The sequence below is a fragment of the Podarcis pityusensis genome (genome assembly GCF_964106645.2).
Source record: "Podarcis pityusensis genome assembly, chromosome: 18".
NCBI lineage: Eukaryota > Metazoa > Chordata > Lepidosauria > Squamata > Lacertidae > Podarcis > Podarcis pityusensis.
Window position 1 is genome coordinate 7,503,600 of NC_138043.1, and position 13,846 is coordinate 7,517,445.

At 47.4% G+C, this 13,846-nt stretch overlaps 1 protein-coding gene across 1 annotated transcript; it reads left to right on the forward strand.

Moving 5' to 3' along the window:
• Positions 1 to 48: 48 nt before the first annotated feature.
• LOC308467142 (uncharacterized protein) lies at positions 49 to 12,421 on the forward strand (the record flags this gene model as incomplete). Its single annotated transcript, XM_080988567.1, is given in 8 exon segments — positions 49 to 52; positions 2,202 to 2,338; positions 4,307 to 4,586; positions 5,728 to 5,909; positions 7,891 to 7,949; positions 10,790 to 10,974; positions 11,934 to 12,024; positions 12,026 to 12,421. Coding segments are annotated over 8 exon segments (1,131 nt in total). The 3' UTR covers positions 12,219 to 12,421.
• Positions 12,422 to 13,846: the final 1,425 nt, after the last annotated feature.

Below are 13,846 nucleotides of genomic sequence, written 5' to 3' on the forward strand. Positions count from 1 at the left end.
CAAAGAAACCTGGGAACTATAGTTTCACCCTTGTTTAATAGGCGCAATATGGGTATTGATTCAGCACTCAGCTGAACTACAGAATTTACTCACTCAGGAAGCAGTGGCTTGGGGCAGATCCTCCAAGTGTCCCTATTTTCCAGGGACAGTCCCAGATTTACAGAAGCTGCCCCGGTTTCTGATTTGATCCCAGAATGTCCCGCTTTTCCGTAAAGGTAAAAGGACCCCTGACCATTAGGTCCAGTCATGACCAACTCTGGGGTTGCGGCGCTCATCTTGCTTTATTGGCCGAGGGAGCCGGCATACAGCTTCCGGGTCATGTGGCCAGCAGGACTAAACCGCTTCTGGCAAACCAGAGCAGTGCACGGAAATGCCGTTTACCTTCCCGCCAGAGTGGTACCTATTTATCTACTTGCACTTTGATGTGCTTTCGAACTGCTAGGTTGGCAGGAGCAGGGACCGAGCAACGGGAGCTCACCCCATCGCTGGGATTCGAACCGCCAATCTTCTGATCGGCAAGTCCTAGGCTCTGTGGTTTAACCCACAGCGCCACCCGCGGCCCCCGCTTTTCCTTAGGACATCCCTATTTTCATTGGGGGACGCTGGTGGCGCTGTGGGTTAAACCACAGAGCCTAGGAAGCGAGATGTGCGTTGCAACCCCAGAGTCGGTCACGACAGGACCTAATGGTCAGGGGTCCCTTTACCTTTACCTATTTTCATTGGAAAAATGTTGGAGGGTGTGGAGTTATGCAACCTCCGAGCCAAGGAGATAAGTAATTTTACAACCTTTAGAAGATATCTGGAGGCAGCCCTCTATAGGGAAGTTTTTAAAAGTTTAATGCTTTATTATGTTTTTATACGTTGAAAGTCGCCCAGAGTGGCTGGGGCAACTCAGTCAGATGGGTGGGGTATAATAATAATAATAATAATAATAATAATAATAATAAAAAATTTTATTTATACCCCGCCCTCCCCAGCCAAGACCGGGCTCAGGGCGGCTAACACCAAACATAAAAACAATTGATTAGAATACAGCTTAAAAACAAAATTAAAATACAACACTAAAACATTCAAAAGGCAGCCTTATTTCAGTGGAACTCAATCAAAAACCTTTTTGGGGGATAAAAACGTCAAGTCTTCACCATCCAGACTGGTCCTACATGGGCTAGATGACATCGCAAGGGATCGTTGCTTTAGTTGAGCGAGAAAAATTCTCAGGGATGATTCACAGCCTGGCCAGCACCTCTTTAATCGTCTACCTACCCTTGGGCAGGAGATATAAAAGTATAATCAGTCGTACCAACAGGCTAAAAAACAGCTTCTATCCGTGGGCTGTTGGGCTGCTGAACGGAAAATAATATAGTGCAACTAACTTTTGGGGTTGGTGTGTTGTAAGACAAACACACAGAGTGCAATGAGATTGAGTGTTTGCAGGGGGGGGGGAGGCTCGGTTAATTTCATTGTACACAGGCTGTACACTGACAATAAAAGTATTATTATTATTATTACAGTGGTACCTCTGGATGTGAACGGGATCCGTTCCGGGGGCCCGTTCGCATCCAGAAGCGAACGCAACCCGCGTCTGCGTGTGCGCAGGTCGCGATTCACCGCTTCTGCGCTTGCGCATGACGTCATTTTGACCGTCTGCGCATGGTGAGCGGCGAAACCTGGAAGTAACGTGCTTCGTTACTTCCGGGTCGCCGCAGCGCGCAACCCGAAAATACTTATCCCGAAGCTACTTCAACCCGAGGTATGACTGTACAGTGGTACCTCGGGTTACATACGCTTCAGGTTACAGACTCCGCTAACCCAGAAACAGTACCTCGGGTTAAGAACTTTGCTTCAGGATGAGAACAGAAATCGTGCAGCAGCAGGAGGCCCCATTAGCTAAAGTGGTACCTCAGGTTTAGAACAGTTTCAGGTTAAGAACAGACCTCTGGAACGAATTAAGTACATAACCAGAGGTACCACTGTATTCTTCTTCTTCAAACATCCTTTCCCTTGTTTTTCTGCCCAGATCTCTCTGGCAGCCCGGTGAGCCCAGTGGTAACCAGAGGTACCACTGTATTCTTCTTCTTCAAACATCCTTTCCCTTGTTTTTCTGCCCAGATCTCTCTGGCAGCCCGGTGAGCCCAGTGGTAACCAGAGGTACCACTGTATTCTTCTTCTTCAAACATCCTTTCCCTTGTTTTTCTGCCCAGATCTCTCTGGCAGCCCGGTGATAATTGACCTGGGCTTCTGCCAGCCGCACTGTGGTGGTACCCACAGAAGGAGCGCATCAGGTTTCGCCGGCATCTCCCGACAATCCTCCATGCTGGACTTCCTCAAGACCAAAAAGGTACGGCGTCTGTTTTTGTTTTAAGAGCACAGGAAGCCAGTGGACACTGGTCCATTTGGGCGACTTAACAACCAGAGCCCTGGCTGACATTTTCCTCCTCCTCAGTGGAAAATTCAGCAGTCAGCTCTGATACCACCTGGTGCTCGGCCACTCTCGAAAAGAAACTAAAGGAAAATATCAGGGCAGGGGGGTGACCATTGCTGACACTCGACAGCTCTGTAAACGCCGTGCGTTTGAAGCACACCAAAGAACCCTGAGAACTCTAGTTTGCTGGAAGGGAGCTGGGGCAGGTGGAAGGGAGCCCAACTACTGTAGGAGAAGGAAAATTCTGACCCTAAACCTCCGCTGACCCTAAACCTCTGACCCTAAACCTTGCGGGATATCTTCGGAAGATGCCCAGCATCTCCCACTTTCCTCCTCCTCCTCCTCCTCCTCCTCCTCCTCCTCCTTCTTCTTCTTCTTCTAAATTTATTTATTTGGTTTCTCAAATTAAAGTTTTACAATCACATATCCAACATGCAACATAAAAACAAGGTTCCATAAAATCTCCCGGACTTCCCTCGTCCCCTTTGTGGGTCCTACTCTTTAGTCATTTCCTCCTGTGTCTTTTATAATACAATCCAAATCTTTTAGGTAAAGGTAAAGGGACCCCTGACCATTAGGTCCAGTCATGACCGACTCTGGGGTTGCGGCGCTCATCTCGCTTTATTGGCCGAGAGAGCCGGCGTACAGCTTCCGGGTCATGTGGCCAGCAGGACTAAGCCGCTTCTGGCAAACCAGAGCAGCACACGGAAACGCCGTTTACCTTCCCACTGGAGCGGTACCTATTTATCTACTTGCACTTTGACGTGCTTTTGAACTGCTAGGTTGGCAGGAGCAGGGACCGAGCAATGGGAGCTCACCCTGTTGCGGGGATTCGAACCGCCGACCTTCTGATCGGCAAGTTCTAGGCTCTGTGGTTTAACCCACAGCGCCACCCGCGTCCCATTCCAAATCTTTTACATCTCTATTATATCCAAAATTCAAATTACAAGTGTTATTCCAATCCTATTAACGATTTTAACTGTTTACAGTGGTTTTTAAGGTAAGCTATAAATTTCCCCCGTTCCTTATTAAAATTTTGTTCTTCCTGATTTCTGATTCTTCCGGTCATTTTAGCCATTTCAGCATAATCCATCAACTTGATCTGCCATTCTTCCCTGGTAGTGACTTTTATCTTCTTTCCATCTCTGGGCCAATAACATCCGTGCAGACGTGGTCACATACACAAATAATCTTTTCTGCTCCATTGGGATTTCAGCACCTAGAATTCCTAAAAGAAAGACTTCAGGTTTTAAAGCTAAAGTTATTTTAAACATTTTTTTCAGTGCATTATATATCATTTCCCAAAATTCTTTTACTACCTTACACATCCACCACATATGATTAAAAGGTGCCTTCTTTTTTCTTACGTTTCCAACATATATTTGACCCTGTTTTATACCTCATATAGTTTTCTTTCAATGTATAACATGCTGTATGGGGATATGGGAGGCGCTGTGGTCTAAACCACAGAGCCTAGAAGGTCGGCGGTTCAAATCCCCGCGATGGGGTGAGCTCCCGTTGCTCGGTCCCTGCTCCTGCCAACGTTCGAAAGCACGTCAAAGTGCAAGTAGATAAATAGGTACCACTCCGGGGGGGAGGTAACCGACGTTTCCGTGCGCTGCTCTGGTTCGCCAGAAGCGGCTTAGTCCTGCTGGCCGCATGACCCGGAAGCTGTATGCCGCCTCCCTCGGCCAAAAAAGCGAGATGAGCGCCGCAACCCCAGAGTCGTCCGCGACTGGACCTAATGGTCAGGGGTCCCTTTACCTTTATAACATGCTGTAAATTTAAAATCCCAATTCCATAACTTCTCCCATGCTTTAAATTGTATATAATACCCGAAAATCTTAGCTTTCCCTGCTTTCTTCTTCTTGCTCTTCCTTCCAGCTACAGGAGAGGTTTCCCAGCTCTCTCTCAGGATCCGAACCCTCTACCAGGTTGGAGCATTCCTGCCGGGCGAATTACCGCTGTGAGCCCAGCAGTGTCCGGGTGCAAGAGCTCCTGCTTCTGGAAGGCATTCGACAGGTGGAGGTCATTGAGGGCTGCCAGTGCAACGCTAGCCCCTCTGAATGTCTTCGGCTGCCGTCTCTGAAAACCTTCTTCCCAGACTCCCCTCTGGAGCAGACCTTGGACGTCGGCAGGTGTTCCAATCCAGAACATCCCGAAGGTAATGCGAGGCAGAGGTGGTGTGGATTGGAGCGCCGGGACTTTTTTCAGAGCAGGAGCAAGGATGTCATCTACCGGGGAAACCAACAGGGCTTAACAACAACAACAGACTATTATTATTATTATTAGTAGTAGTAGTAGTAGTATTTATACCCCACCCATCTGGCTGGGTTTCCCCAGCTACTCTGGGCGGCTCCCAACAGAATTAAAAGCACAATAAAACATCAGACACTAAAAGCTTCCCTAAACAGAGCTGCCTTCAGATGTCTTCTAAAAGTCAGATACTTGTTTATTTCCTTGACATCTGCTGGGAGGGAGGTCCACAGGGCGGGTGCCACCACCGAGAAGGCCCTCTGCCTGGTTCCCTGTAACCTCACCTCTCGCAGTGAGGGATGGAGGGGTGGAGATGGAGGTGATCCGGAAATGACAACTAATCCAGAATGCGGCAGCTTGACTGGTGACCTGATGTGGCTGCCGAGACCATATAACACTGGTCCTGAAAGATCTTCATTGGCTCCCAGGATGTTTCAGAGCTCAATTCAAAGTGTTGGTGCTGACCTTGAAAGCCCTAAATGGCCCAGTAGACCTGAAGGAGCATCTCCACCTCCATCGCTCAGCCCGGACACTGAGGTCCAGCTCCGAGGGCCTTCTGGCGGTTCCCTCACTGTGAGAAGCAAAGCTTCAGGGAACCAGGCAGAGGGCCTTCTTGGTGGTGGCACCCGCCCTGTGGAACGCCCTCCCACCAGATGTCAAGGATATAAACAACTCTCTGACTTTTAGAAGACAACTGAAGGCAGCCCTGTTTAGGGAAGCTTTTAATGTTTAATAGGTTATTGTATTTTAGTGTCTTGTTGGAGGCCGCCCAGAGTGGCTAGGGAAGCCCAGCCAGATGGGTGGGGTGTAAATAATAAGTTATTATTATAAATTATTATTACAGTGGTACCTCTGGTTGCGAACAGGATCCGTTCCGGAGGCCCGTTCGCAACATGAATAGAATGCTACCTGAAGCTTTTAATGTTTGATGCATTACCGTATTTTAATATTTTGTTGGAAGCCGCCCAGATGGGCGGGGTCTAAATAATAATAATAATAATAATAATAATAATAATAATAATAATTTTCCCTCTCGGATCTCTTTTCAGAGGGGCTTTTCTGCCTGCCCACGGATTTCGACTCCGTTCTGATGAAGACCCCAAACGGGCACCGTTTGGTTCAGATTGTGGGGAGCTGCCGGCTGAGGGAGCCCTGTTACCGGGTCTCCCACATGGAATACTACTACGAGGTGGTGCTCAACTCTGAGGGAGAAAAACTGGAGCTGATTAAGGTGCGAATGCTTCTTCTTCCTGCTTCCATTGCAAAGCCCACTCACGTTAATAGGGTGGACTCCAACTCCCATCAGCCCCGGCCAACCAACATGATAATGGAAAGCAAGTCTCCTCTTCTCTAGGCTAAGCCTATCCAACTCCCTCAACCGTTCCTCATCAGGCTTGCTTCCCAGACCCTTGATCATCTTGGTCACCCTCCTCTGCACACGTTCCAGCTTGTCAACATCCTTCTTAAATTGTGGCGCCCAGAATTGGACACAGTATTCCAGGTGTTTTTTGACCAAGGCAAAAGAACAGCCCTTAAGATATTTGGAGATGGCTATCATATCTGTCAAGGGACGCGGGTGGCGCTGTGGGTTAAACCACAGAACCTAGGACATGCCAATCAGAAGGTCGGCGGTTCGAATCCCCGCAACAGGGTGGGCTCCCGTTGCTCGGTCCCTGCTCCTGCCAACCTAGCAGTTCGAAAGCACATCAAAGTGCAAGTAGATCAATAGGTACCGCTCCAGTGGGAAGGTAAGTGGCGTTTCCGTGTGCTGCTCTGGCTTGCCAGAAGCGGCTTAGTCATGCTGGCCACATGACCCGGAAGCTGTACGCCGGCTTCCTCGGCCAATAAAGCGAGATGAGCGCTGCAACCCCAGAGTTGGTCACGACTGGACCTAATGGTCAGGGGTCCCTTTACCTTTACCTATCATATCTGTCACGGTCCAGTTCACGGGCGATCGAAGTCCCGGCTGAGGACTGTTGGAACCGGGGTCAAGATGGCGGGGTGGGAGCAGGAACGGGAGTCCAGAAGCTAAGAGTTAGAAAGCCAAGAGTCCGAGGGTCAGAGAGCTGGGAGTCAAGAAGCAAGGGTCCAAGGGTCAGGAAGCAAGGAGTCACGAAGTCAGGGGTCCGAGGATCAAGAAGCAAGGAGTCATGAAGTCAGGGGTCCGGGGATCAGGAAGCAAGGAGTCACGAAGTCAAGGGTCTGAGGACCTAGGAGCAAGGAATCAAGGAGCCAAACACAGCAAGGCAGGGAACGTATTGCTGTGGCAAAGAGCCAAAGGGAAACACTGACCTTATATCCCTTCCTGGCTCTCGCCACCAGGTGCTGTGAGTTACCAATCGGCCTCACCTGTGTGACTGCCTTGCTTCTTCAGAACAAACTTAGGAAGACCCCAGTCCTGCAAAGCCCTACTGGTCACAGGGCCTGGCTCCTGCACGCACACCTGACAATATCTCCTCTACTGTTTTCTAGGCTAAACATACCCAGCTCCTTCAACCGTTCCTCATCAGGCTTGCTTCCCAGACCCTTGATCATCTTGGTTGCCTTCCTCTGCACACCTTCCAACTTGTCAATATCCCTCTTAAATCGGGGAGCCCAGAATAGAGCGGGATACTATTCCTTCCCTCTATTTGGACGCCATGCTAGCCTCGAATTTCATTCGCCTTTTTTTGCCGCTGCATCTCGCTGTTGGCTCACATTAAGCTCATGGTCGACTAAAACCCCTAGATCATTTCCGTACGTCCTGCTGTCAAGCCAGGTTCCCCCAGCCCCTCACATCCTATTATTGTGCCTCTGTTTATTTCTAAGGACCTTACATTTGTCCCTGTTGAAATTCATTTTGTTAGCCTGGGCCCAATCTCCCAATCAGCTAAAGTCAGCTTGTATCTGGATTTTATCTTCTGAGCTACCCCTCCCAGTTTAGTGTTACGCGCTCAGCTTTTAAGGATTCTCCTCTTCTGTGTGCTGTTTTCTGCAGCGATAAAACTCCAAAATAATAACTTCTCTGGAAATGATGTTTGGCAAAATGTGTCCCCCAGTTTTCCTGTTGCAAAGACAAGCTGTTTTTTCCTTCTTCCATGGTGGGGGTGGGTGGTCCCAGAAGGTGTATTTGTGAATGACACATATCCTTTTGAATTCCCACCACCCTGTCAAAGACAGTGGGAGACTGGCAAGTGATTTCCCCTTCTCCTTTTGTGTTTCAAATCTTCCAGGAAATTGATGTTGGAAGATGCTTAGGGCAATGTGACCCTGGAAGTCCCTGCCTGCTAAGGTAAGCACAACTGCCCCAAAGGTGTGAGCGCAGGTGCTAGCTGCACATCCCCAAAAAACGTGACAATTGCATTTCTAAATGCAATGCCCACAAACTGCTCTAAGGGGAAGGTGCGCAAGCACAGGAGATCACACACACACACAATGGCAACACCTGAGAGCTGAATCTAAATAGATTGTTCCTGTTAATTTCTGTGGATTGGGCTCAGCGACAGACTGGGGGAAAGAGATTCCCCAAGGGAGGTTTCTAGAGGTGTAAAATGGGTCATTCATTCAGTACACACACACACCAATGCTGGGCTCATCCACACTTGCGCTGGCCGGGGATTATGAACTAGGGACCCCAACATTGGGAACCCCTCCAAACCTGTGCCAAAGGTTTATATATAATTATACGATAATCTTTATTGTCGTTGTCCCATACAGAACAACGAAATTGGAAAAAATCTACATCAGACATTCAAAAATCAACAAGCCTGCAATCCCAGCCTGGTTAACCCCCTAAAAACTCTGATACCCCATAATTAAATACAATATACTCCCACAGACGCTACCTTACACTGCGTTTAAAACCCGAATCGCATTTGGATAGAAACGGTTTCTCAGGCGGCTAGTCCTAGTCTTTATAACCCTGTACCTTCTTCCAGAAGCAGAAGCTGAAAGAGATCATTATAAAGTACACCAAGTATATATAATTATAAAGTACATAATTATATGCGCACTAAACATGGTGAGATGTAAATAAAATAGAGAGGAAAGGAAAAAGAGAAACAGAACTTGTATAGAAAGGAAAATAAAGGGGGGACGGACTCCCAAAACTATATATACCTTACAAGGTTTTAATTGTACCTCACCAGAACTTAACCTATTACAGTATTTGTAAGAATGGGTTCCAGATATTGTAGAATTATTTGTCCATGGCAACTCTGCGGTTATATGCAAGTTGTTCATATGTTGCGAGTTGGCAAAAGTCTTCAATCCAATTGTAGAAGGGAGCCGCATTTTTTATTTTTCCAGTTTTTTATTCCAGTATTTTTTATTCCAGTGTTTTTATTTCCAATATTTTATTTTTCCAGTTCATCAGTATCCGTCTTTTTGCTGTGGAAAGGGCACCTGTGCTTGCCCGGGATTATGAACTATGGACCCCAACATTTAGGATCCCCCCTAAACCCGTGCCAAAGTTTTGCAGCCTTTTTGCAGCAAAACACCCCCCCCATATATATTTTTTGCAGTGTTCCGTAAGCCAAGTAATTGATACATGAAGCACAGGGTCCGTAGTTAACACCCCCGAAAATCCAGCAGTGTCCATATCACTTCAGACCTGTGTCAATGTTTTGCAGCGTGCTTTAGCACTGAATCAGAACAAATGATAGGGTTTTCCATGGATTGCTGTTGAACGCTCCTGAGGCTGCGCAATTCTGAGAGAAAACCCTGTTGAATTCAGCGGGGCTTGTGAATATAAATTGCCATCATCCCTGCTAACAAGCTATGGTTCCTGGGATTCTTTGGAGGTATGATACTGCTTAAAAATGCACAGTGCAGAGGGGGGCGCCACCACCGAGAAGGCCCTGTGCCTGTTCCCTGTAATCTCACTTCTCTCAGGGAGGGAACCACCAGAAGGCCCTCGGAGCTGGACCTCAGTGTCTGGGCTGGACGATGGGGGTGGAGACGCTCCTTCAGGTATACTGGGCCGAGGCCGTTTAGGGCTTTCAAGGTCAGCACCAACACTTTGGATTGTGCTCGGAAACGTACTGGGAGCCAATGTAGGTTTTTCAAGACCGGTGTTATATGGCCTTGGCGGCCACTCCCAGTCCCCAGTCTAGCTGCCGCATTCTGGATTAGTTGTAGTTTCCGGGTCACCTTCAAAGGCCGTCCCACGTAGAGCACATGGCAGTAATCCAAGCGGGAGATAACCAGAGCATGCACCACTCTGGCGAGACAGTCTGCGGGCAGGGAGGGTCTCATCCTGCGTACCAGATGGAGCCAGCGAGTTGCACGCCGGGGATTGCAGTCTGGACTTGGTGTTTTGCACCAGCGGGAGCCTCCGGATCGGGCCCCATGTAGAGTTGTAGCCTTATTTATTTATTTATTTATTTATTTATTTATTTAACTGTTTTATTAAATTTGCTTAGTAACATAAGATTATTATATATATTCTATAAACAAAGAATACAAAACACAATTTATTCGTACTACAATGCATACCTATATAGCATTAATATATATGGTTTCTGAAAAAGGGTTTACATAAAAAATCCATTCAAAATACCATCCGGTTTACCTTCCCCCCCCCCCCACTCCACGCCCCCCCCCCCGTCAGGCCTTCCTTCTTCATATCTTTATGCATGTACACAGTCTGTTCATTCAAGCTTGTATGTTAGGGGTGGCTTCCCCTCTTCCTATCCAGTTCCTGTAAAAAGCCCATTTATTTGTGATTCTTTGGCATTTGTTTTCCCATCTATCCTCTGCCACTATCTGTGCACATATTTCTGATTGTACGTATTCAAAAACATAATCCTTCCTTTTTTCCATATTCCATTTGGCCTTTTCGTTCCATCCCAAAGCAATAACTGCCATTCCAGCTAGAATCATAATCTTGTACAACTCTTGCTTATTACTTTTTACTTTGTTATTTCCCAGTATTCCTGGAAATAACAAATCCCTATTAACTTCTATGTTTATTTGAAATAATCCAGAAATTACCTTTATAATCTTTTGCCAATATTCCTTAACCAGATTACATTTGTAGAGTTGTAGTCTTATAAGACCTGGAAGGAGCTAGGCTGGTTTAACAGGATGCCCTAGCCTGAAGTTGGCTCTCACCGCCAACTGCTTTCTCAGGGACCCTCAAAACCGAGGCAAGTGCCTTGTCTGGGATGAAGACATCTCCAGCTCCTGCCTCCCTCACCAATACGAGACAAATACCTTCCGGAGCCGAAGCGGGGAGCTGCGCACCGTCTTTGCCGTCCGAGCTTGCAAATGCGGGGTCTTAAAGGGTCTGGAACAGGCGCCGCGCAAAAGACGAGGTTTAATTTAGCAAGTCAAAGGGAGGATGATTCCGCTAGCCAACATCTCCCCCAGATGTGGTTTGTCAAGAGATGGCGAATACATGAATAAATGGGTTTTTTTTGGGGGGGGTACGTTTCAGTTATTTCAACCTTCAAGACTCGATAGTGCACCTGCTTATAAGTAGCTAGAATGGACATTGCACATTTTGGGGAGAAGTTTAGACGGGGCCAAGCTTCCTGTTTGGGATATTGTCCTGCTGGGGAAACTAATAAGCTGGACCAAAGGAAAAAGGATGTTGTAGGACCTGTTTGGTCGACTTTATTTCGTCTGTAAGCAAGGAGGGACATGACCAAGGACACCCCCCCCCAACCTATGATCAAATATGCCTGAAATAGTGACTCAGGGCATTTTAATACTTTAATAACTTTCCTCTGGTATAACTGGGTCCATGTTTTGTACTTTAACCATTGTTGTTGTTTAGTCATTTAGTCGTGTCTGCCTCTTCGTGACCCCCTGGACCAGAGCACGCCAGGCACTCCTGTCTTCCACTGCCTCCCGCAGTTTGGTCAAACTCATGTTTGTAGCTTCGAGAACACTGTCCCACCATCTCGTCCTCCGTCGTCCCCTTCTCCTTGTGCCCTCCATCTTTCCCAACATCAGGGTCTTTTCCAGGGAGTCTTCTCTTCTCCTGAGGTGGCCAAAGTATTGGAGCCTCAGCTTCACAATCTGTCCTTCCAGTGAGCACTCAGGGCTGATTTCCCTAAGAATGGAGAGGTTTGATCTTCTTGCAGTCCATGGGACTCTCAAGAGTCTCCTCCAGCACCAGAATTCGAAAGCATCCATTCTTTGGCGATCAGCCTTCTTTATGGTCCAGCTCTCACTTCCATACATCACTACTGGGAAAACCATAGCTTTAACTACAATATGACTATATATGACTACAATGGACAAAGACAACAGGCAAAAGGATCTTAAGTACACAAAAGTGTGATGGAAGAACTGAAGAGGATAATAGATGACAGTGAAATCACGAAAGAAGATGATGCGTTATGGCCGCATCCTGACAGATGGCCAGCAGGAGCTTGAAATTGTAACTGGTGGTGAACACATCTCTTTTACCACATCAAAAATTGCTTCTCTTATTGATGTAAATCAGTCCAAAGATCCAGAAAGTCAAAGAGTGTTTTACTGCCTTGTCCAGGCCCTCAAGTATCTCGTCTTCAGTCTCATTGGATTACATTTCAAGATTAAGCCAATTTAAATTGCATGGATTTAAATTTGTACTGTCAAGTTTCTTTCGGTGGGGTCACTTTCCATTTCTTATCTCTCATTGGTTTTATGTGTGTCAGACCTTTTACAGAGTGAATTTAATAAATGCTAAAAAGCTTTTTTTCCCTTTTAAAAACAAAAACATGCCAATGTTGCAAAGAGTGGTCATTTGATGATGTCGCAGCCAGGATACAAGACTGAACCTAGAAGTGTCGAAAGTGTCCCATATTATTAGAGAGAGGGTCACATCTGCACCATGCAATTAAAGCGGTTTCATGCCACTTCAAACGCACATGGCTTCCTCCCAAGAATGCTGGGAACTTGATGGTTTGTTACAAGGGCCGACCGTCATTTGACGATCCCTCTTTCCCTCCTGGAACTACAGTGCTCTGTGAAGAGTGACTGGTTGCAAAAACCACAACAGCTCAAGTGATAAAAGAGTGGCACTGTGGGTTAAACCACAGAGCCTAGGGCTTGCCGATCAGAAGGTTGGCAGTTCGAATCCCCGCAATGACGGGGTGAGCTCCCGTTGCTCGGTCCCTGCTCCTGCCAACCTACCAGTTCGGAAGCACGTCAAAGTGCAAGTAGATAAATAGGTACCGCTCCGGCGGGAAGGTAAACGGCGTTTCCGTGCGCTGCTCTGATTTCGCCAGAAGCGGCTTAGTCCTGCTGGCCACATGACCTGGAAGCTGTACGCCGGCTCCCTCGGCCAGTAAAGCGAGATGAGCGCCGCAACCCCAGAGTCGTCCGTGACTGGACCTAATGGTCAGGGGTCCCTTTACCTTTACCTTACCCAAGTACATTTTCATATTTGCTTAATCTACCTTCCAGAACCTTATGTGTGAAGAAGCTGGTGTGTGTTTCCCTAGTACAAGCCCATTCCCAAGTTGGTCTAATCATGAGCAGAACCTTCTAAAGATTTGAGCTGCTCTCTCATTTCATGGCCATTGGCCGTGTGTGTTTCGGCTAAGGATAACCTTGACTGACAGATTCTGGTTGTGGACATAATTTCTCTGAAGCTAGGTCCTTTTGGGGGGCTCATATTGTTTGAACACAATTTGCCAGTTCTGCAGGCTGGTATTGGCAAAACAAGGGAGGGCTCTCCCTGGAACGATGGTAGAAGACACATGCACAAAACACATACCCATGTGAGTGCTAAAAATAAAACCCTAATTGTGTTGGGGAAAAAAAGTTTTTTTTCCAGCCTTCTTTATGGTCCAGCTCTCACTTCCATACATCACTACTGGGAAAACCATAGCTTGAACTAGACGGAGCCCATCTAGGAAAAGAAAAACTCGGATACTAAACCTCCTCTGTCTTGTGGTATATTTTTGGGAGAAGGAAAGGCTCTGGAGTGAACCCTACACAAATCTGGAGCGGAGTCCCTAAGGTGGTTTGTATGGCACCGTGTACCAGCAACTCCTGCAGCCAAGCTGGGGCCAAACGTCTTGCTCTGCTTTCCTTTGGACCCCACCAGCGAGGCCGAGAAAGGGGGGGGGTCTTGTCGTCTGAGCGGCCCAAGACCACCATGCACACTGCCCAGGCTTGCACCCCGGGGAGGTCACTGCTGCAAATGTATTTTAGATGGGCAGTTTGGATGCAGGACTGGGATAAATTTCT